This window comes from Streptopelia decaocto (assembly GCF_964273445.1).
Source record: "Streptopelia decaocto genome assembly, chromosome: 10".
NCBI lineage: Eukaryota > Metazoa > Chordata > Aves > Columbiformes > Columbidae > Streptopelia > Streptopelia decaocto.
In genome coordinates, this window is record NC_138665.1 from 14044953 (window position 1) to 14070215 (window position 25263).

Consider the following 25263-nt stretch of genomic DNA (forward strand, 5'->3'; position numbering starts at 1 on the left):
TTGCCATTCCAACTGAAACTTTGCATGTCATTGATACCAGCCACCCCAGCTTGGCGTGAAGCTTTGTTCTACTTTTCTCTCAAAACAGAGTTTGTTTAATTCCAACAGGGGGTTCTACAAACAGAATGTTTTTATTACCAACAACAAAAAACACCCATGCAGCACGAGGCCTTGATCCTGCAGACAGAGCTGCGAGCAGAAACCAGTGCCCACACAGAGCGCTACTGGTTTTGATGAGGACATGTATTTGCGAGGAGCTGAGAGCTGTGCAGATGCTGCTGCAGAGTGAGAGCTGCGAAGGGCAGCACGGCTGTCAGCCCAGCCTTTGAGGGCTTCGGGAAGACTAAATTAATCACGGCCACACTCAGATTCAAAACCACACCTTCTTTCTGGCTCCTCCTCGCCGTCACTTTCATCCTGAGCATCATCAGTCCCTGCATGTCACCAGTTTCAGAAGCTACAGCTGAGTCAAGTTGCCCTCTCCGACACCACACTAGGTTCTTCATCTCTCAGACAATGAATTTTAGGAACTGATGATGTGACTCGGAGTGACACAAAATGTTCCCACTTTAGATATCCAGCTATAGAACAACTTTAAAGATGTCTCACTCTAAAGTGATGGGCACCTCTAGTACCCTTTGAAATCCAACAGTGGTATGGGTGATCCCTTCTACATTTCCATCACAACACCCACAGTTCTCAGTACTTCCCAGCAACACATACACTCTTCAAGACCCATTTCAGCTCTCTGAAAGCTGCCAGAAGGACAAAGGGACTGCCATTATTCACTTCTCAGTACCAGCTGCAACACAGCAGGGAAAACAACGGGGAAGTGGTAGCAAATCTGCTGTATGGATACCAGGCTGGGGACAAATAAGGACAACTCCATTTTGTACCTGGGTGGCCTAAGAATACAATATAAAATACAACAGGAGTCAGGTCCTTAAGTTTTAGATGATCATCTTTAAGCTAAAAAAGCACAGTTTTGCTGCAGTGACTAGCTGTGGCTCCAGCACATCAAGTGCTCAGCACAAGGGACAGGACAGTCCCAGTGCCTGGCACAGAGACCTGCTGAGATGCTCTCCAAGCTGAGCATTGCTCCAAAAAGCACCATCCTAGCACCTGGAGTGGGTCGCTGCATGTTTTGGGAAGGGGCACAGTGCTCTGAGACTGACCCGTGTCAGCAAGCGGTGTGCAGCCATCCTGTTGTAAGGGGAAGAGTTTGTTGCTGTTAATTTAGCGTGAGTACTGACTCCACGGAAGGCACATTCCCACCCTGTCCCGGGTGGCACACAAGCCTGCAGCCAGGGAATCACCACCCAGCAACAGACTCTGCTGCTGGCCTTGGTAACATGCTAAATATAGCTGTATTTTCTGGCTCCTCATAAAATGGAAGGCATCTGAAGGACCGTATTTGCCAGCTTCTTTGCCAACTACAGCCAGGAGGGAAAAGCATATGGACTGCACTTCCCGAGGCTTGAAAAATAGATATTAAAAATAAATCATTAGAAGATTTTATAAGAGTATCTTTTCTCCCTTTCTTCCCACACACCCCCCACCCTTACAGTAGGCTGCTGGCATGTGATTGACTCTGTGTTGCCAACTTAAGTCATGCTGTGATGGCACATACTGTAAATGGCTGGCATCTGACACCAGCTAACGTGACAGCAGCTTGCAGTGCAACAAAGCCGTCCATTTCAAATGCAGCACTGATGGCAGCACACTTAAATCCAGTAGAAAAACCTGCATTACACCTGGCTGTTTGGAGCCTGCTGGGCTGCACCTTGTCACCTGCATCCTAGCTCGAAGGGATGCAAGTAAGAGCACACTGGGTACTGCACCAGGCTGGATGAACCTACCTTAAGCATTCTGCACAAATTCTCTTCTTGCTGGCTGCTGAAGGGAGCTGAACTGTGCTGCAGCAGCAAGGCTTCCAGCATAAACCCAAGGCTTGCTCATGTTTACATCAGTAATGCAGTTTGTTATGGTCCTTTTAATCCTGGACAGCAGCAAGAGGTTCTAGAGCAGACACATGCTTCTGGTTTTAATGACTGCACTGTATGTCACATCAATCACCAGTAGTTCTCATGTGAAAATATTTAAGCTAATGTTGCTTTTCATGCACAGGAGGCCGCAGTAGGCTTGTGCCCTGACTGTGCTGTCTCTTCCAGAGACACTGATGACATATGCAATGACTGACAGCAAAAAGAATGAAAAGAGACCAGGCAAGAAAGGATTTCCATGTTTTGCACAAATACAGGCACCAAAACACAGCTTGTCTGCATAACTTTTCCCTGCATGAAGCAGCAGATTTCCACCCCCCTAGAAGAACTCAGCGGGGAGGCACATTCAGAGATGTGCTGGCTCTGCTTACTCAGCGCCTGCCGCTCCAGTGTGGAGGCACAAAACACACTCTGCTTTCCATCCCACTCTGCACAACACACAAACAGGCCTTCTCCTGGCCAGGGATCCTCACTCCTGCCAAAGCCTTGCATGGCTTCACACATGCAATACAACCTCAGGCAGCATGGGGTCTGCCCCTGCATCCAGAGGGCAGGCAGAGACCAGGCTGCAGAACTGCCCACGGAGCACGAATTGTCATGCAAGAGGGGGAGGCAGAAAAGGGGGAGCTGTGGGCTTCATCCCGGCAGCACAGCTGAGAACACATATCAAGCAGCACATGCTGCTCCAGGTCTAGCCCTACTGCTACCTGTTCTCTAAGAGAGGTACTAGGAAACAGACTTGATACCTGGTAAATAAAGCCCAAGCTCTAAGTTCTTCACCCACCCTACAGGGACTTGCAGCTTCACAGTTACCTTCCCAGGAAAGCAAACCACCAAGGTCTTGGGAACACCATCGATCCACCATCCTAACAAATGCTTCATGCTTGTCATGGTTTGTCCCTAAGCAATTTGCTCCAGGGCTGAGCAACTGGCATGTTGGCTGCATTGCATGGCTCATCCTGCCATCACCTCCAATGCATCGCGTGGCTCATCTGCCATCTCCAATGCATTGCACCACATTCCTCTTCCCGCACTGGTAGAGAGCTGTGCTGGAGGGAGGGAGAGGACTGCACATCTCAGTGCTGGAGCAAACACCTTCTGCTCAGCAAAAAACATCAAGTGGCATGGCAATAGCATGTTTTCACCTGGAAAACAAAGGAGGCTGGAGCAGACAAGTTGCCTGATCATTAGCAAGAGTGATGTCTCATGGATAAGTGTTCATGCAGCCAAGCTGTCACTCGCTGCAGTTCAAAGCCTAGCTTTGTACAAACCTTATCTGCAATTCCTTTCTACATGCTAATGAAATGTTAGAAGTTATGCTGCCAACCAAGTCAGTGAAAAGTACAATGTTACAACCTCCCTTGAACATTGACCCTGGCACAGTACACCAGATAACTTCTGCTTAATAGCAATGCTTTTCTCCTGGCAGTGTTGGAGCAGCTTGGTTTTACAGTAATTATGCACAAGCACTCCTTGATCGTGTTCTCATGGAGGGCTGTTAGCCCACCTACAAGAATCCTAAAAAGCAGGTCTAGAAGGATGTAGAGAAACGACACATCAACTCCACCTATTTTCTTTGTACCTATTTCTTGTGTATATCCCAGAGAACAGACTCCAGCACTGCCCCCTGCAGCTGTAAAGCTCCTCCTGATTCTCAATTGCAGCTCTGCTCCTCCTGCAACTGAAGCCTAAAATTTTACTTACCCCAGAGGGCCAGAACAGGAATTATTCCCTTCTACTTTGAGGAAGGGCACATACTTAGAGGCTGCAGTCACATCTATCCCCCTTCCTCAAACCTCTCTGCTCTGGACTATGCAAACCATCCTCTTTCAACTTGGTGAGCATGTTCTCCAAGCCTTTTATCAGGCTGCTCCCCCAGCCAACATTTGTACGTGCACAGGGCCCCATGTTCCAACTGAACCCTCAGTGGTGCTGTGCAGGTATGAAGATATTTTTCACATGTCCTGCAGACTACACTGCCTCTTACAGATCCCTGCATGATGTTTTCTTGCCTTCTAACAGTGTAACATTCTTGATTCACTCTCAACAAGCCTTTTCCAGAACTAATGCCTCCCCTGCCATGTTGCATCCTGTATCATGCAGCTGACTTCCTTAAATGCAATATTTCATACTGCTTTTATAGAACTTGCACCCTTTTCCTACAGACTCTACTTCTGACCTGTCAAGACTATCTGTAACTCCAGAGCTGGTTCTCCGTAGTTCCTCCCAGCTCAGAGAACCCTACAAGTTTAACAAACAGTCTCTATTACCATCATTCAAGTCATCAGAACAAAACAAAACTGAAGCCTCACCAAGCACATCCTTCGAGATTGACACTGAACTCAGCTTTCTAAGCAGTTGCAGGCTGTCACATAAAAGCTTTTCCTATGCTTTGTTCCCTGTCTTGCTTGGAAACAGATGCATGCCACGTGAAAGACTCCCAAATCTATGCTCCATCATCCACATCTCTCTGAAATAACCCATCTCAAAGGCCTTCCAGTTCTACTGCTTTGTCTGCTCCTCTCTGTACATCTGTAGGGATGCTGGAGAATTAGTGCTCTGCACCTCTCCCGTGCCAGCACTCCTATTGCCATCAAGCACACATTTGCACACAATGTTCGGTACAAAGGAGCTGGTGGTCTGAAGTTACTTGTAACAGCAATAAAAAATGAAGTATAGCACAGCTAGTTGCTGGTGTTTTTCAAACGCAAGTGTAACGCTCATTTACAGAGAGCCCAAAGACTGCTGTTATGGTATGGATCCTGCTGTGAAGAGATTGTAGCTGGAAAGAAAAAAGCAAAATGTGTCTTCTAGTGAGCATCACCAGATGGCAATGAGCCTTGAAGGGAAGGGAAGCAATGCATGCTTCCTATCATACAGAAGTTTCAAAGTGTCTGGATAAATGCTAGAGTTAAGGTTAATCTGGTAGCTTCCAGGTACAGATGATACAGACCCTGTGAAATGCATGTTCTAGCTAGAAACGAGCATGGTTCATGAATACATAATTTGCTTGAAATAGGATTCAAGCAGGCCATAAACAGCACAAATCACAGTTTTGCTACATCTCTAGGATGAGCTTTGCCTGACTTCTTCGAACATCACAACTCCAGGGTTCAGAGTCACCTCCCTGAGCCTGTGCAGACAGATGAGAAAACAGCTAAAAATACGCCACCTGTTAATTTGGCCTAACTCGGCGTCCCTGCAGTCACTGGAGAAACCTCCTCAGATTTTATGCTGTTCTGAACGATGCTCTAAGCTGTGGCAGCAGCGTGTCACCTCCGACCAGGGCTGCTCAGGTGAAGAGGGACATGTCTTTTGTCAGGGAACAGAGGACAAGAGTCAGACCTGCCTTTCCGCACAGCTTCAGTGGAAAAACCTGAATATCTATCGCAAGCTCCCAGGGCTCCCGACGCTCCCAGCACTCTCAAGGCAGCTCCAGCTTGCCACTGAAACAGCGACTGAAATTTCATGGCTTCAATGAATGTCAGGTCAAGCCCTTTCTGAGCAAGTCTAGACTTGATTTTGACTGAAATGAGTGAACCCTGATGTTTTGCATGATTTCAAATGAAAGCAGGTGACATTCAGCAGTCATGACAAGAGTTTTGGCTTCTTTTGAACTGAAAGCTCAAAGCAAAGCTCAGTGGCTTGTGCAAGTGCAAGGCAGCTCTAAAGCCCTTAGAGCAAACCAAGCAAACACGCTGTTTGCCCCACTGAAGCAAGGCTGGTGCATTTTGCACAGTCCCAGTCTGCCCAGTTCTCTTTACTGCTGTGGGGCAGAGCCCCGGGAGGCTAACCAGGATGTAAAATATAACTGTAGGGGTTTAGGCTTCAAAAGAATTATATTCCTCTGCAGCCTTAAAAACACCAGGTTGGACTAATGCAGCTACTTCAGTCCAGGTGGGGTCTTCACATCCAGCAAGTTAGACAAATGCAAAAGGAATGGGAAGCAGAGACAAAAACCCCTGGCACACTGGTGCCCCTCTTCAGCATCCCCATCTCACCCCTGTGACTGCCCAGCTAGGATATTTTTGCTTTGCAGGGAGATGGAATGAAGGACAGGAGGAAGAAAAACATCATCATTTTTTGCAAATGTATTTGAGTCCAGACAAAAGCTGCCAACAGCCAGCTGAGGGCATGGCTGAACAAACACTGCTAGGGACCTGTAACACCTCCATCTCCCTGTTATCCCAGCCTTTGCCTGTGAAAGCCAACCTCTATCACAGACACACAGCAGGGCAGCTCCTCCACCACAGCACGGGAAAGCAAACTGTCCCTTGCCACCAGGCACGCACCCGCTATGACACACATCCAAGCTGATGGGGCTTTGGGCATCTACCTACCCTACAACAGGACAGGTGTCCATCAATGGGCATTACGTGAGGAAGAGCAGCACTTTGCCTAAGCAGGGGACGTGCTTCCCATCGTGTAGCAGAAACAGTTTAGCAGCTGAACCATTTCACCAATGTAAAGAAAGAAAAGTAATATACTGTGCACATAACATTACTTCACTTGCACAAAGGTAAGAGACAGTCATAAGATGCACAAATGCTGAGAGCAAAGAGATGCACAGTATGGACAAATCCTACTGCAGACATCAATCCTTTCAAATAGTGTGTATGAAACTGCAAAGCACTTGGACAGGGGGTTTCTCAAGATCAGATGCACTCTGCTGGGATTCAAACATGTTTATCTAGGACTCTTTTACCAAGTCTGCAGCCTCAAAATGTTTGTCAAGCTTGGTTTTGTTACACAGCTCAAACCAGAGCAGGAGAAAAAAACAAAAGCAGAGACAGCAGCATTTTTACATCCTTGTTTCCCTTTTTGGTATCACCTTAACCAGTGACAGGTACTCACAGCTATTGCCAAGAACTTCAAACCCCTGAACTCAGCAGGCAAATCCAGCTCCATACAGAAAGGATGGCTCGTTAGCATGGAGCTCAAGCATTTAAACAAGTACCATCACCCCACCATTTTTTAAAAATTTTAATTAGAAACAGGGGGGTAGATGAAACTACTGTATTCCAGTAAGCTCTAAGCAGCCACAGGCACAAGCCTAAACACCCAAGTCCTCATTCACCTGGCAATTAGGGAAGCCGAGAGCTGCTGTGAGTGAAGTTTTACTTTTGCACATTGCTGAATACAGCAATGTTCTACTGAATTTCCCCAGGACAGCACAAAGAGGTCATGGCTGTCCTCCTGCTTTCAAGCAGGATTTTAATTCCAAGCTGTTTGTTATACTTGAAGGTTCTTACAATCTTGAAGCAGTTATTTTGTTGGGGAAAAGCCCTGTAGCTCCTTCATTATATTTTTACATCTTGACAACTCTTTCCAGCTCTGTTCTCCTGCCAAGCTCTCTTCATTCAGCCCAATGGTATGCTCTGTTATGCTCAATGAAAAACGTGTATTGATTTTAACTTTTTTTGTTTGCGGAACATTTTTGCTTGCTCCAAGCAATGGACGGTGTTTACCAAGTCTAAGAAATATATATTAAAAGAGTACAGCACTGTCCAAGTATATTTTTTATAAGCTGTAGAGCCACAAAGCAAAAAAACATGTTTATCTGAGAGACTACTACTTGCAATGAACAGCAATCTCATTCCACAAAAGAGAGAAATAAAGACTTCATCGAGTTCTTTTGTATCTGCCAATACATTTTGATTAGGCTATGTTTTGTGAACCGTATCAGCCTGTTACCACCACATATCTGAAATGAGGTTAAAACAGAAGTATCATCAATTTAGAGCTCTGAACTGATCATTTTTAATGTCTCCCAAGTATTATTCCACTGCTCTCCCAGGCTCAGGAACATTAAAAGCACAATAAAATAGGTTTCTGTAATACAGTATCAAATACATGCTCTCTGCAAGCAAAATAAGCTTTTACAGACATCCCTGGCCACAGACCTGCTCGAGCAACTGATCGATAACAATTACCAAGAAAGGCATTTAGCGCCCGGTAAAGAGAGCATCTTTAGAAGCGCTTGTATTTAGCCCTGGGACCACTGCTTGTATTTAGAGTAGGAGACGAAGCAGGTGACATCCTGCAACGTTAATATTCCTGTGGGTGAGCGCTTCAGTGTGGGACTATTTTATAAGTGAAGAAATCAATTCTACCTGGAAGATATAAACACTGGCATGTCATTGATTTTTTTCTTCTCTAATAAATTACAAAAAAAAACATACCAGTCTCTGGAACAATATTGCACAAGTACTGTATTAAAAACAAACAAAAAAACCCCAACACAAAACCTGACAGAAAAACAAAATAAAACTTCTAATATGTCTTCCATCTCCCTCAGTTCTGTCCCTCCCTATTGCTATTACACCAGGACAGCTTTTGAAAATGCCAAGTGTAGTTTCTCTTGTCCCTTAAACCACTTTTTCTTTGCAAATCCCATAATCCAATTCTACAACTTTCACCGGCTGATTGAATCTGTCAAGGTCATATGGAAAGCTGATGCTTCTGACCTTCCTCTACCTACGGTGTCTGTTGAATATTACAATTGCAGCAGGCAAACCACACGTAGACAGAACCAAGCAAAGTACATTAAAGCCCAGGAGAATAAATGTTAAAGCACTGTGTTCATGAATACAAATATCGGACGCGTGACCACCTCCAGCGGCCTCGCTCCTTGAGTTTACACAAGGGAGAAGACAAACAGTGAAGTGCAGAGATTGATAACTAAGTGTCCGACCCCAGCCCTCTCTCCTGTCCTTCAGAGGGCAAAACCATGCTCAGAAAACCTCATTCTCACTGTGTTTCAGAGAGCAGAATGAAAATGCATTTTTTCAGGTGGCTGGGCAGTTTTCTGTGTATGTTGGTTTTTTTATTTCTTTGTGTTTGTTTTTTTTTTTTTTTTTTTTTTGAGGGGTGTGTTTGTTTGTTTTGGGTTTTTTGTTTTTTTTTTTTTTTTAGATCTTGGCAGAATATAACAATTTACCAACTGAGGATTAGCCCAATTTTTGTTTGTGTTGTTGCTTTGCTCAGAAAGCAACAGCTTAATGGGCATAAACAGATTCCTGGTTTTCAAAGAATAATGAAAAACTTCAAAAAAAATATTAATTCCATCTGGACTGACAATTCCCAGGGAGAATCTTCAGCCTGGAAAAAAATAACTCTACAGGATGTGCTTCAGCGTCAGCTACTCAGGGGCTGCTGGGGGGTAACGCAGCAGCACCCTGAGCTAGGAAAAGATGGTGGCTAGGCTCTGCTAAGCATGATGATGACTTCTGCTGGGGCACACAACAGCACTGCCACCCCAGCTTTCTGCCCTTCGGTTGGAAACACCAAGAGACGTCACAAGAGGACATGACAGTCCCTCTGTGTGTTAGCTTAAGTCACTGAAGGAGGTAACTACAGGGGAGTAGGCAGATCCAGCAGAAGATGATGCCCTTGGTTGCCACTGCAAGCCAAGATTTGCTCCCAGATGTCCATCAGAGCCCAAAGGTCTGATGTGCCATGGCAGAGGACACCTTCCTGCTCTTGGCTGAGACCTGTCCAGCAGCAGAGGCAGAGAGCAAAGCCAGCTCCCCCTGCCCCTCACCCTGATGGCTGCCCACCCATGTCCCCAGCTCCTCTCCTGCTCTCATTCCTCTCTGTCCCGTTGCTTGTCTCCCTTTATTGCCTCCCACTCATCTCTTCCCTGCTGCACATCCAAACCCACCACTCCAGCCGCATTCTCCCACAGCAGTGCCTCTCTGGCTACAGGGAGGTCCACCAGAAACCAAGCTGTGGCCTCATCCTCCTGTTTCAGCCAGACATGCTGGGCAGGTTTGTGCACAGCACCCAACCTCCCCTTTGCTCCAGCTTAGAGAAGAAGCCACCAGACCACCAGGAAAAGGGCTGACCACATGCCACCAATTCCATGTGCTCTCAGCTCATCTCCAAGCACGGACCCCAAATCTTTCCAGTCTATGCCAGGCCTCAGATTTCACATCCATGGTGTAATGAACTTGCTGCTGGTCAGAGGATTAAGGGTGCAGATACAAAAATCACCATCAAGACAGTTCTTGCAGCCTGCTAAGCACAGCAGACCATGACCACACACCTCACACAGATCCTTGCTTCCAAAAAGGGCATCCAGGCCAAGCAACATTGAATCACAGACCTCCTTCATCTAGGAGGCAGCAAGGCTTGAAGAGAAAGGAAGAAAAAGAAGAAGGAAAAAAAAGCAAGCCTGCCTTGCCCTAGGCAAATATTCCACCTCGGTTAGCTTCTTCAGACTGATCTATTTTGGCGTGCTGTTTATTACAACCAGTAACATATGCACATTTAAGTCACAGAGGGGATTTTTCTTTGAAGAAAACACCTTCAGAAGTGCTCTTTAAGAAGTGCCTGGCACTAGAAAGCAGATCTGTGACCAGTCTTTGCTACCATCTCAAGTGAAAGGGAGGTCTAAGGCAGTGTAAATGTCTGTTAGGACTTGAGCCCATGGAACAGTGCAGTAAGTCGCAGTGGCAACAGGACAGGCCTTTTTCCGTGGAGGTAAACATGATGGGCTTGCAACGTCAAAGATAACGCACTGCTGTCTCTGTGGGCAAAAGGAGAATTTTGCAGTAACACAGTTCTGGGCTAAACTGCAAGCAGTGGGACCCATTCAACTGCAGTTCACCTGTGCCAGTCACAGGTACCACACAGGCAGCCAGCCTTAAGGGACAGGATACCAAATTCTGTGCCAATATCTGAAAATCTGTTCATTTATTATGGATTTATTAAAACAGCCTCAACTAGAGCAAACCTTCTACCTGCCCTAGTAACACTCCTTGCAGACCCCTGTTCCCCCAGTCTGTTAGAGTCTCGTGAGGGTCTGCAGATTCACGTTCCCTACCTCACTCAGCCAAAGGGTGATCTTGTTCCTAACCATGCATGCTCAAGTAGTAAACCCTTTCTTAGGACTTAAGTCAACATGGAAGCTGCAAGGCAGCCTGCTCAAGATTTTCTGTTCACCCTGTACTACACACTGACCTATGGGCCCAGAATTCAGAGTCACTATGTGATATAGAGCCCAAAGACTCCAAAAATCCAGAAAGAGAGTTCTGTTTTCTCCACACCATGCCAGGAACGGGGATTAACATATAATTCATTTTGTAGAAACCACGATTTCAGACAATGAAAGGTTAATTCCATGTAGCCACTGATTAGATCTGTTCCCTCTCCTGTAACAAGAGCTGTAGTATAGGACACTAAAAAGGTTGTACGGCCTTACTGGGTGGATGTATCCACTTTCTCCTGAAGGATGCAACTTTCACTCTGCCAGAAATCCTGACCTAAATTCTCCTTTGAGTGGCACTGGTGTAAGTGCCAGAACAGCTCAGAAAGGAATGTATCGCCTGTGTCCATGCATTTATGTCCATTCGTCCGTCTGTCCCAGCAGACCAACAGGAATGGTACTGATCAGGGCTTTTGTTTCATTTGCTTGGGTTTTTGGAGCTTGTGTTTTTAATAACTGCCAGATTCACTTACTTATGTTTGAGAGTACAAGAGAAAAGCTGGGGGAGAAAGAAGCAACTAAAGCATGTCCATGCAGACACGCTTGCTTATTTGGGCTTCAGTCACAAAAGGCAAACCGATCAAATTACTGTGGGGTTTTTCTGCCCTTTCCACGTCACTGCTCTGCTTTCCAAACTCCTGCCCTCAACTTCTGCTCTGAGCTGCTTAACTTTGTCCTGGTCACTGGTGCAGTACAGGCTGCCTGATGCTCAACCGTTTGTAGATGACGAGGAATGCAAGGATTAGCTTTTAAAGGCTGTTTTCTATTAGAAAGCAATCTCAACAACATGACTTCCTCAGGCAGGCACCTGACCTCATGTATTCTGCTTCTGCCACTGACAAGAGAGACCTTCAAACACAGCACAATCCTAAAAGGGCAACAAGAAAAAGACCTTTCACTACCCTGATCATGCACAGCAGGATGAGTCAGCTGCCATGCAAATGTTCAGTTACTTTTAGGTGTGATGGGCCCATACTGAATCGTGCTGAGGGTTTTTCTTCTGCAAGGAAGAGTGACCTTTCCTGAGGACATCTGCAGCCTCTCGGGCCACGTGAGAGGAGTAGCTGCAAAGAAGCTCCAGTGTCATTAGCGAGTCTGGAATGCAGCACGACGGGTGCAGACGTCAGTGAACACCCGTCAGTGAACACCCAGCTGGAAAAAATGCTCTCACTTGCTTAAACCGAGATAGATGGATTTCTGATAGGGCCCCAGTGGAAATCCCTGCACAAACTTTTGTGCAAGTACTTCTGATACAGAGAAAGAAGGAATATTAAGAAAAGCACTAGCGCTTTTCATCTGGCTGGGCTAAGCTTTGAAAGCTTAAAATCATGCTCTGAGAATTAGCACAATCAAAACAATAACAACATTTCAGTGGTGCTTCTGTCCTAGCTAATGCGAACTCCATTCTGAGTAAATACTTCTAAAGATTTTACATTACTATGGACTCTTCAAAAAACCCATGCAGAGAAACACAAAACAAAACAATGAAAACCCTCTTAATTCAATCTCCCAAGGCCACAGCAGGGGATTTTTGGCTGTGGGAATACAAATACTCATCAATGCTACAGCTCAGGGTTCTGCTCCGATTACTACCCAAACACAGAATGAGACAGTCCCAGCCTGAAGAGTTTTTAGTGTAAATACACCAGGACTTGGTGTAAAAACCCCAGGTGGCTACAGGAAGCCGCATCAACACCGAGACCGCAGGATGCCAGCAGCTCAGTGCTGGGCTGCTGCGGCTGCGATGCCCTTGATGCTTTCTGAGCTCCTGCCTCCGGCAGCAGCCAGCCTGCCCTTCCCACCTCCGCATCGCTAGCTAAAAGCCATCCAACCCATTTGCCTCTCGGCCCCTAAGGGACTTTTCCCCCCCTAAACTCTCCCAGCTGTGGCACAGGAGCAGTTTGAGCAGGCTCTGGTGACAAGCATGATGCAGAGCTGGGAAGGAGGCTGTGCTGGTGCTGCAGGATAATCCACCAGCAGATGCTGATAGAGCCGACAGTGATGGGTGGTAGAGGTCCTTGCTGCATCCCCGAGCTCACCTGTCCCACAGGAGAGTGTTCCGGGGAGCCGCTCTGCTCCTCCTCAGAGTCAATCCCACCTCCCTCCCTCATGGTCCATCTCTCACACTTGGTGAAGCTTTCACGCATCCCTGTCCTGCTTTTATCCACCCTGATGGCTCTCCTGCTCTGAATGCCTCTGAGTCACTCAGCCTGCTTGCCTTGCTCCAGCTCCCACCCTGCAGCACACCACGGAGGCTTTACAGGCAACACAACTGACACAGCAGGGAGCCAAAGTCTGCGAGGAGATAACCATGATGATTACTACTTCATCTGCAAGTGCACCAGATGCACCGAGATATAAAAATGACTGCTGAAGCAACAGGAGAGGCGGAGGGCAAGAGACTTCCCAGGCTGTCTTGTTCAGTCCCTGCAGACACTGCACCTAACAACAGCAAAGGAAAGGACTGCAGAGCTGCGGGAGGGCTCAGGGACAAATAAACTCAGAGGTGAGGAGGAAACTGAGCAGAAACAAGAAATGGGACGCTAGAATAAGGCCGCAAGTTTTGCACCATGGGAGTAAGATTAGGGCAGGCTCCTGCAGAAAGCAGCAGGAATGTCTTTAACACCTTCCCCTATAGCATTTGGGAAGGAGCGACATCCCCTCCAAAGACAACTCTGTCTTGGAAATCTGCTGTTCTATGAAACAAGATCCCTTCACAGGGAGTAAAGCACTCTCCTTCCTACCACTGACCTCAAACACCTGGATGGCCATCCAAGCCTTCTCTATCTGGCTTTCAACTCCCCACTGCCCCGGCTACAGCATGGGCTGAAATACCCAACCCTGCGAGGCTCTTGCGTCCTCCTGCCAAACTCACCCAGTGCTTGGTGTCTGCAGCACCACGTAGAAGGGACACTGCATGAAATGACCACACAGGCCCAGGCATCACTGAGTGGCAAGACAGCAAGCTTTACTCACGCTCTGATCCTTCAGGAGTTGACAGCAAGAGGAAGAAACACTGGTCAGCGGGATCGAGCAGCGCGGTTGGGATTACCCGCTGAGGTTTTGTTTTCAAACTTTGCTCAGTTGTGGCTTTAAAGACCTAATCTCCGTGTGACTGTTCCCAGCACCAGCCATGCCCCTGTGGATAATAAGGACTTAGGGAAGCACCATTTAATGATGGCTGAGCTTTCAGGCAGGCTGGCTGCAGCTCCACTGTGTCTGTGCTGCCCCTGGCCACCTCCTCCACCCCAGCTGGATACTCCATGCTTTTCCAACTGCCCCCTATTTGAGAGCTCTTTTCTCTCAATAAGCACCCAGAGCTGCTCACAGCACCCCAGAGCAAAGAGACAAACAGAGTTAAAGCAGCACAGTTCGGGCTAACAGCTTAAATCTCATCAGAACCTGGTGTGGGTACTGCTGGGCAGCGATGTGGGCATCACTAATGCAACTCAGCTGATGCCAACACTCCTGTCTGCAGCAGCTGTTTTAGGGCTCTTTTTCATACGTGCATAGGAGACCAGCTAAAAGCAAGTGCTCTGTTAATGCAGAGTATGCTGAGGGGCATGACAAAACTCAGTGCACATCACTCAGTCATCTGACCGGGCAACACCTTGTGATACCATACTCAGTCTGCAGGACTAGTTAAACTGCTGCTGCTTCCCATTCACAGGACTGTTAAAGCACATTTTCTCTGCACTTTTTAATAGTGCTCCGCACACCTACCTCAGTGAGAGGTGGGGGCCAGCAGAGTCTCCAGCATCCCTGCAGCAGGCGCGCTGGGCTGGGCAGTGGGTCTTTCTCTCTACTGGGCAGCCAGATTAGTTTTAAACACTGACATTCCAGTACAGTGAGAGAAAACTCATCCCCCAGAGCACAGCCTGTCACCTTTCAAACAAGGTCAGACGCCAGCCTCCTCCCCCACCACCAATGACCTTATTAGCACCGATCATGGTTCTAATAATATCCCACACTGTAAGCAGGCCATCTGCTGTAACATTTCACTATAAACTTGGGGAATTGCTTGGTTTGAGTATGCTCATGCCTCAGCAAGCCAGTTGTCCCCTCTCAGGAATACACACCTTCCTCACAGCTCTAAGCTACATGTTGAAGGAAGGCACCTCCAGCTTGGAGCTCAATCGCAGAGAACAGCACAGAGCCATGCCCAGGTGCTGGCTTCACACAGCGGAGGTAAAACAGCAGAGTTAGAGGTTAAAAATCCATCACTCCAGTATCAACAGCCTCCAGCTCCTCTGACGGTGGGGACAGTGAGTAACTACGTCACTGAAGCCCAAAACCAAGGCCAAACATTAACCAGATGTTCAGAGAGTCAGAAGTAAAGCGCCAAGGCTGCCAAGAGCAGAAGCCAGTGTTACTTTTGTGCCACGTACTTTCTACTGTGTGGACAGCAGAAGGATTTTATTATCCTAACACGTTAGCTATAGTTAAGCGGAATATTTTCATTCTGTTAGAGGAGAGAGGACTTTCATAACAGACAGGTAAACATGGTAAACTAACCATGATAACTATTCATTTAGAAGGAGCCAGGATTTGAAATGCTCACTCAGTTAGGACATCTGTCTAAAACACCCAGAGCCTTGTTACTATAGTAGCTCAGCTCTACTCAGTCTTCAAAGGCATTTTCTTTATACAGCTCCTGTGAGGTCAAAAAGTGCAATTAGGCAGAGAGAGTGACATTACAACACTTTAAAGCAGCCTGCATCATGACAAGCCTTTGAAAGCCAGCTTTCCAAATCCTTGGCCCTTCCTCTAATCAAAAGGCCATCATGAGACATGGCACGAGAGGCTACATGGGGCAAAGAAGGGGGTGAGTGCCTGGTTCTCTGCTGTTTTACGAACAGCAATTAAAAAAAATAAATTAATAAGCCATAGGTAAAACTGTGCCTGTTTGGGGCAACATTCACCCAAGTGCCTCAAAGCATTTGTTTTAATACCAGCATAACAATATTTATAGGGGCAGATTTTCAGAGAGCTCAGCTCCTCACTTGGTAATCTAACCACTTATTTAAATGCTCTGTGGGAGATGTCAGCTGATGGACTCTCCGGAAAGCCTGGCACATCTTGTTTACATTTGTTTTAAAGCTTCCAAACAGCTCAATTACATAAATGCATGTTACTGCACCCTCCTTCAGATGGGTGAACTGAGTGGCAGAAAGCTATTGTCAGCAGAGGGATTACATCAAACCAATGCTACGCTGCTGAAGAAATCCACCAACCCCACATGCTCGTTCAGAGTCATTCTCCTCAAAGGCATCTTCCACTGCCTTTCCCTCAGCTGGCTTCGCTGGGCTAATGCAAGTGAAGTAGCTTGGCAGCATCACTGACACAGCAACAAGACAGGACACCGTGGCCAAGTGTGGCTCCATGTTCACAAGGATCCTCTTTGCCCAAACTCTTCTCCAGGGTCAGGGACTTGCAGGTTTGGGGCATCTATTTGAATCCCAGTGTTAGCTACTGCTACAGACGAGGGCTGGGAGATGTAAAGATTGAACATCCTTCCCCCACGCAGATCTGGCAGTGACACGGCTTGTAGCACAGCGCCCGTCGAGGTGCCAGAGCTTAATGTACAACACAGAACGCTCTGTGCTCCCTTGGCCAACTCCTGACTCACAGCCACGCAAGAGTAAACGCAAGAGCTGCCGCAGCTTGTTCGCTGGGCTTCGGCACGCCATCGCCCTCCTTGCAGCGCAGAGGAAACCCCTGGGGCTTGCAGAGCACCGCATTGCATTTGTGCTGGGTCACAGGCACAGAGCTTGTGCTCGCACATCCAAGCAGACTTGGCAGGGCTGCAAGCCCCAGGTGCGCGTGCTGAGCATGTGCAAAGAAACTCTCCCAAGCTGGAAAGCCAAAGGTGGCAGGGGAGATGACCACAGGCAGTTCTCCCGCTTCGGAGAATGGCTGAGGGCCGTTTTCCTCTCTCAAAACCTGATGCAACAGCTCACTTCGGCGCAAGGAGCTCTTTGCTGCCCACAGGAATTCTACTGTGCTTAAAATCAGGCTTAAGTATTTCACAGAACTGGAACCTCAGTCTGGAGGGCTCTGGCATTTAAAAAAAAAAAAAAAAAAAAAGGCAAGTAAGCCTCAGGAGCAGGAGCTGGCATGCCATAGCCCGTGCAACGCTGCAATATGCCCATAAAAGGTTTCAAAATGTATCTGCCTAAGCACACGCAGCAGCTCAGAAGGGTTTAGAGTCACATCCCAAAAGAATTTCTCTTCTGCTTTTTTAGGCAAGTGTGGGCAGCAGTCAGCACTTTACCACCATCTTCCCAACCAAAAAACCAAGGTTACTCTTGGCTGATATTAATAATGTAAATGCTACTGGCTTTGTCCTTTGGGGATGGTGGTTTGCTTACGCCACAGGGAGAAGACGGGGTCAGTGTGAGCTGCAGACAGGAGTGGAGGCCAGGGCTGGCTGGTGGAGAGGAGAGGCTGGCAGGAAAACACCACCGCTGAATTTCCTTGGCCTGCCTCCCTGAAGAGGCTGGCCTCCAAAGTGTGGTCTCGGGACAAATTTGTGGCCACCGCTCTGCTTTCCAACACCTTCAAGGAAAATGCACACAAGTCTGAGGCCCAAGGAAAAGCTGTAATAAATTAATTCGTATCTGCAGGAAGAAAGAAAAGAAGGACAGTGGTCCAGAGCCTGCCCCTTAAGCCAAGAACACCTCCTAATTATCCAACCTACACCCACACCTCTGCCAGCCTTTCTGAACCTGACCCAAGGACACCCCACATGCAAATGGTACCACTGCTCTTCCAGTAATGAGCTAATAAGGGAGCATTCCTCCAGGGTGGCACCGAAACTAGACCATGCACCAGGAAACCTATGGACATCCCATCTTTCTTGCTATGTCACCCCTGTACAACACCAGAAAGACCTAATGGACGTACAGACATGGCCAATCTCTTCTGCCTCCACAGCACGCCTCAAAAATCACCTCTTGCTTTAAAGCATAGACAAGGAGCTCCTGCCATGGATTCTGCCTCACATCTTTGCAAACAGCTGCAACGAATAGCTGCCCCTTGCTGGCTATTGCTGTCCCCTGCGGCAGAGTCACCAGGTAACACCAGCCTGTTGCCAGTTACATGTATTCCTCACCCAGGACCTCCACACAGAGCCAGGACCAAGAGTATTTCAGCTCAGCTGGACTTCATGTTCAACATCTAAGGCACTCCATCCTCCCGCCAACCCTGCCACAGAGGCAGGAACCTGCCACAGAGAAGCAAAAGGCCAGCTCAGGGCAGCAACCTTTTCAAGCACGATGGCAAGATTTAACAGTGCTCATCTGTCATGGTTCAGCTGTCAAAAAGTCACAGATACATGAAATGAGACTGCTGGGACATCAGAGAAACCTATGGATAATGCTAAATAAATCAAACATGCTCCGCCCAGAGCTACATCCTACATAAAGAACAGGTAGGCAGAACAAGGTGTATCTGTCCCTGGAAATTTGGGGTCACACCCCATCCAAGTAGCCAGCCTGAGCCCCACAGAGAGCACCTGCTCAGCCACAGGTGAGCTCCTCCATCAGTGGTCTCCATCACACAGCTGTGCCAAAAACCTTCTGGAGACACCGCTGAGTATACACAGCATGTGTGCCAATTAAATTACGCTGTGAAAACATGGAGCTTGTCGTAACCCATACACAAGAAGAGATCGGATCTAAATATTGTTTTTCCATTTAAGCTCTCTTATTCTCCTCAAAGTACCACTCTACTTTAAGAGAAACACAATAGCAACAGTTCTTATAAATAAGTCTAAATACATTTTCCCCTGCTTTTAGAGGTTTGATTCAGTAGTTATAAAAAGCACTTAGGATGTGCCGCAAAACACCCGAGCATCCAGACAAGACAAAGCTGCCGCAAATCTACTTCTCATCACCAAATGCTGTCGCTAGGCAGGTAAGTGCCTTAATGACAGATGGAAAGTGAAGGTTTCTCACAAAGGCGACTTGGCTCAATTACTGTTCATCTGGTTTATTTGCATCTCCATTACACTGAGCTGAGACATGCAGTCAGAGTGTCTCCAAAAATATCTCTATAGCTTTGTTTGCTTTCTTCTTCCTCTGTAAAAGCATAACCATATGCTAAGTTAAGTGGGTGTTTTTAATTGTTTCCCAGTTTGGAGTTTATTTAAATTAAAAAAAAAAATTGATTGCAAACCAGTAACAGTCAGAAATCATTCTAGTGAAGTCAGCATAAAACAGGTACATATTAGCATGAAAACTATAAGGAACAGCCTCAGGTACACTGGTTTCAAGATCATATGGTACGTTTATTGCCCAAGCTCAGTGAACTTTTTAGATTGCCATGGGATTTTGAATACTATTACCAGATAATAACAGTTCTTTTAGAAAACAGACAACTTAGACAAAACTGTGCTTACAACTCCTGATTTTATGCCTGTTCACAGACAACTCACCTTTTTTTATACATAGAAGAAAACTGCTTTGAAACACGCAAGAGCTTCATGTTTTTTAAATTGGACATCCCAAAGTAAAAATTCATACCCCTGAAATTTTCACTACGCCGTTTTCTGTCTTTCAAAATTCTCTTCAAAACTTTGATTTGCATATGGAAACATCTACATTCATAAAGAAAATTTTTTAGAAAAGCAAACAAAAAAACCACCACACATCCCCCACAAAGCTGGGCTTGTCATTTTTCCTTTTTAAACCAGGAGTCCATAGTGCAGATACCCAAACTGTGAGCATTATAAATCAAAGCCTCCGTGAACACCTGGTGTGCATTACCTGCATATTTTTATATAATACGTCACTATCTCCCAATACCCACCTCTCAGCTTACTGCTCAATTAGGGTCTCCAGTGACCAATAAAGGTGTTGGTTTTTTTTTTCCTTCCTGACATCTTTACAAACCAAAGAACACAACAATTTGCTGGCCAGGGAATTAAGAGGCTCATACCATGTCCGCCTGATCCAGCCTGAATAGAAAGGTTAATGACTTGATGAGTACTTGCAGACAGCCCACCTAAGAGCCACCATAAGCCTTTGTACAAATTGCCACCAGCCAGCAAACCATGTCCTGACCCTTGCAAAAAGCACCAGCCATGCGGGGGGCGGTGAAGAGCAAGCCTGGGAGAGAAGCCGATGAATGAGCCCAAAGCTCTGTAGGTTTCCAGCGATGACAGTGCACTTCTCTCCTTTGCTCAGAAGGTCTCAGAGGTACCACGGGACCTGCCCAGCAGGTACTGCAGAGCTCTGGCCACCACCCAGCAGCCCTTGTGGTCACTTCTGGAAGGAGGGTGGCCCAGTGGTGGCCGGCTCTGATGCCTCTGGGCTGCCCTCCACCAACCACTGCAGCTTGCCCTTCCATTCACACAAATTAATTCAGACAACACTGTTCTTCTAGAATAACGAGGGGGGAAGAAAGAGTAGAGAGCATGAGCTCTCTTGGCATCCAATTCAAATCTGCGAACAGCTTCTCACAAGGAACTATTTTTAAGTTTCGTATCTATCTGCTTGAGAAAGGTTCCTTCTGCTGCGTACAAATGTGCAAACTCCCCCTTCGAAGAACCACAGCTCAGGACAGCAAGATCCAGCCCTGCACTTCCAACCTAATCAAGACCCAATATTTCATCACCAAAGCGCTGCACAACCACACAACGTGTGCCCTAGTGAATCCGCCCTGAGCATCAGTGAAGCCTCCCCGTTACCTTCAGGAGTCCTGTGTGTTCTTACAAGCTTACACGTAGAACACTCGGCCATGAAACAACCCACACTGAAGCAGCCTGACTACTTCTGGAAGCATTACTGCTCTTACCACTCCAAGAGAGGCAGAACCGCTATGAGATTAAGGAAAAAGAAAGGCAGCGGGGGGAGGGTTGCAGTAAGCGTATAAGTGCTGTGTGTGACCTGACCAGCGAGGTGAATCTATTGTATGCTGGGTTATCAGAAGTTCCTGTATGAAGGCATTGTTCAGCCTTAAAAGGTCTGTGAGAAAAAAAACAAGCAAGAGCACTACACAATGGATGCAGACAAGCAACCTCTGAACAAAGCCCTGGGCAACTGCAAGACAACGGGAAAACTTATTAGCTGCAAGCATCCTATATCCTGTCTCCAATAAAGCAACACAGATGTTCTGCTTATGCAGGGTGTGAAAAGATGAAAAGAACACTAAGCATCTATCCAGCCTTCTGCAGGAGACTGGGTCGGTGTTCAACAGCTGTCGGAGGGGAGCTGCAGCTGAGCACAAAGATGTCCACAGGACGGGCATGAAAAGCCGCTTCTTAACAGGTCTGAGAATGTACCATCTCTTGTCACCAGTAAAGGAGGCCGCTGTTATGACCAGGAGTCCCTCGATACCATTGCAAACAGGGCTTTGCAAGCCCAGCTCCAGCCCAAGAACAGAAAGACCATTGTTGGCGGGTTTAGTCATCAGGGCTGTTATCTCTGCCGGGAGATGCATGGTGTGCACACACAGAGGTTGTGGTCGCAGGGACTGCACCTCTCCGTGGCACTGCAGAGCTGGGGCTCTGCCAGAGGCAGCTACCGGAGTCACAGGGCTGGAGAACAAAGTACTCTGAGACCCACTTCTTGCTTGAGAAGTGGGGTGCAGAAACAGCCCCATCATCAGGCCTTGGCCAAGTGCTCTGCTCAGTCCGACCTCTCCTCCAGGTGTAATTCCCAATGGCAGAGCTGTCCACCCTCCATGAGGCCTTTTCCAGAAAACGTGTTCCCTGGAAAACTCAGGCCACATAACTAGCACATACTGGGCAGCTGCTACTGTGTCAAGAGGAAATTGCAAGAAGAACATTGTTCAACATCCATGGGAAACACGCAAAGCTGTAGAAGCTCATAGTCTACCCCTTTGGCTTTCTTTTGCTTTCTCAACATGATGTTCCCCATCCCATCCCCCACTGCTGAAGCAGGAGAAGCCCAACCAGCACCCACGGGAAGGCATAACCCACTAGGTGACACAGGAAGACAGCACAGTTCATTGCCAAGCCAAGCTGGGTGGCTGCACAAGGGACATCTCCCTGGGACACTGCAAACATCAGGGAAGTTCTGCAAGGGGCACAGTACTACCCTGCACAGCACAACAGCACTGCTTTCAGTTCACAAGTAAATGCTGTAAAATGTAAACATATTAACCTCTTCATCCATTTGTAGCCGCTGGCTACAGATCAGAAGTTTCAAGGGCACAAAGAACATGACTTTTTTTCTCCTCTGATAAAAACATTTTTGTCTCTCACTGTCAGCAAACCAGCAATGTAAATGAACATTTGAAAGTCACTGTGTAACTAAGAATCGTTGCATATAATCAGATTAAGAACAGCAAAACCAAATGCAAATAGGAAGCTTGAGCTTCTTGGTAAAAGCAATAGAAGTAAAAATATGAAGAAGCCACAAACAGTGAATAAATTGCATAAACCCATGTTAGACCAGATCCAGTCCTGGTCTAAACCTGTGCATACACAATTCCACCAGATCTGTTACTCGTCATGTTCATAAAAATAAACCCAAATCTGTTCAAGCAACAGCTGGAAGTTCAAGGAAAAACTTTTAAGCTTGTAAAATGTATCGATTCCTTCTACAACCATATAAACAAGTTAATGACTCTGATCAAAACATTAAACACAATATCAAGAGTTCTCAAAAAGCAATCAGTTATCCATACTGCCTCAGGGTTTTTACCATCATATTCAGAACACTTCTGAGGAGCCACACTTTTGGGAAAACAAAGAAAAAGAACATGATGTTCCATTCCTGAGAATCACAGTGAAGAGCCTGCAGGGATGCCCACCTCCCCTGCTGTGAGCCCCCACCACCCAGCTCCGCTCAGATCCTGGTATCTGGTAAACTGTCAAAGTCCCTCCTGGAACTCCAGCAGTGACAAGTAACCAAGAGCCATTTACTGCCTGCAAAATCAACTCTGCAAAGATGAGCACTGGCAAAACAGCTCAGCTGTAACTCGGACAGGCCTAGCAGAGCCATCGTGTTTGCGTGTCCCTTGCAGAAAGCATTTCCCCAACACCCATTTTTCTGGGAGTGCTGCTCTCCAAATATTTTGGCTGCTCCTCATCTACAGGACAGCATTAGAGTGCATTTGTAACTCTTGTCTGCAGGAAACACACAGAAAGCTGATTCATTATCTTAAAATGCTGCTTTCATTTCTGCTCATTAAAAGCACATTTCGGATCCCTGGGCCGAACATGCAGCCAATGTGCTCTGGATACAAATTAAAGCACTGGGTTTCAATTCTCTGCTTTTTGCATTTCAGTTTCATTTGCTGCCCACAATGTGGGCTCTCCATTTCGAGGACAGCTATATCAGACCTGAGCTACCATCAGAAAACACTCTGGATGAAATCCCCTCTCTCCCTGTGATGCCTGGCACTCCAGGCAATTGCACTTGATGTCAGACTCAACTTAGATTTCAGGAGCTACGTCCTGCACCAGCAGCATCCTCCCTGCAGAAACAGAGCAGTAAACAGTCGTTCCGCACATCCCACACCCCAGCACACCGAGGAGAAGGAAAAGCAAGTGAGCTTAGGTAATGAATGCGTTAAGACAGTCCTCACCTTTAGGGAGTCAAAGCAGGCAATAACTCGACCATTTTCCACATGGCAACTCCGTGATGGATGGGCGAACTTGCACTCTGCATCAGACCGAGAACAAGTACCTCTCTGAAACTCTCGACACACTTCTAACGTCAGCCATTTTGTATCACGAACCAGGGAAACGTTTACAGCCATATTAAAAACAAAAATTAAAATGCAAGCAATCGCACCCTTCTTCAGGGCAATGTTTACTGATTTTTTTTTCTTCTTTTTTTTTAAAAAAAGGATAAAAAAGTGAATTCAAGTTAAATGTGAAGAAATAACTAACTCGTTGCTTTGGTAGAACTCCTATTCATCAGCACTTAGGTTTTCATTTAAGTCAAATTGTGTTTGTTTAAAACAAGAATTAAACATAAAGCCAATCATAAAATAGAAATCTTATCAGAACAACTGAAAATCAAATTAGAGGCCAGCTCCTAAAAGTGCAATTGTAGAAGTTAAAATATAAGTGTTATATTTTGTGCCACTGCCGAAGTTACTTGCAAATAACTGGCAGACTTTCAAAAGAATTCTGTGCTCTCCAGTTAATGGTTTCAATTATTCTTGCAAAAAGCATATGCTGCTGGCAGCACTTCAGCTTGTGGAATGGTCTCGGTCCTTGGGGAGAAAACTTCGGGTTGTTTTGTCTTTTTTTTTTTCTATTTCTTGCTTCTAAAAATTACGGTTCACGAGCATCAAAATGAGCAAAAGGACGTTTCAATTTTTCTTTCTTTCTTTCTTTTAAATATTTGCTACATACTCGGGCAAGGGAAAAAAATAAAATGGCTGAGCAAATTGCGTGTAAATGAGGAGCGAAAAAAAAAAAAATGGGCAAGGCTGGAGGAGTTGCCGTCAGGGCACGAACCGCAAGCAACGCCGAATTAAAAAGAGAGGAGGGCGAGGGGCAGAGAGAGGCAGCCCTAGACAGAAATCCAAGCAGCGGTGGCTTCAGGAAAGGCACTTTTCAGCAACCTGCAGGAAAAAGAGAAATAGAATCAGCCAGGAGCCGAGGCCGCCCCCGCTCAGGCGGGCGCGGGGCTGCCCGGCCCCCGGCGGCGCGGCGCGGCCCCGGCAGCCATTGTCGGTACCGGGGGCATTTCCCGCACCAAGCTGCGCATGGGAGGAGGAAGCGACCAATGGCGTTTACCGTTGCAGCAGCAGACCCTGGCAGCCGACCAATAAAAGAGAGCGTATCATAGCTGCCCAGGCTGGTAGGCGCTGGGGTTTGTGCCCGCTGCACGAAAAAGCGCCTCAGCCCCACGGCCCGGCCTGCGGGGCGGCACAAGGCCCGGGGGCCCGCGCCGAGCCCGGCAGCGCCCGGGCGGGCACGGGCCCAGCAAAGCCTCCGCCCGGCCTCGGAGCGGCAATGCCCCGGCCACCCCGGCAAGGCGTCCCTCAGGGCCGGCAGCGCGGGGTGGGCTGCATCCACCAAGCAGCCCTCCCAGGCCAGGGAAGGATATTTTACTCTTTCGTGGTGTTTGTTTGTTTTTTTCCCTCCTCTCATTAACACGCCCTCCCCCTTTTCTGTAGGAAACGTTCAGGCAGGAAGAGCAGCCAGTGGCTTTCTTGTATCCCAAGCAGAAAGGGTGGCTACAGCTCAGCCCTACAACCACATTTTTAAGGTGTTTTTATTTAACCCATCACTGGCTGCAAAGCTGTTCAGCAGCAACCTGGGGTGGCACATGAAGACAAATG

The 25263-nt window shown here is 47.1% G+C and overlaps 1 protein-coding gene across 10 annotated transcripts in view; it reads right to left on the reverse strand.

Annotated features, from left to right (window-relative positions):
- The window catches only part of MBNL3 (muscleblind like splicing regulator 3), a 92047-nt gene that overhangs the window by 36189 nt on the left and 30595 nt on the right, over positions 1-25263 (reverse strand). For 7 of the 10 annotated variants that reach the window (XR_014184955.1, XR_014184956.1, XR_014184957.1 and 4 more), the window contains exon 2: positions 23551-24540. The exons of the other annotated variants lie outside the window; for them this stretch is intronic. Coding sequence is in view for 4 of the 7 variants with exons in the window: in XM_082061721.1 (XP_081917847.1) it covers positions 23551-23724 (174 nt within the window). In the remaining 3 variants the exon portion in view is untranslated. The remainder of the gene's footprint in view (positions 1-23550; positions 24541-25263) is intronic. 10 annotated transcript variants of the gene reach the window in all.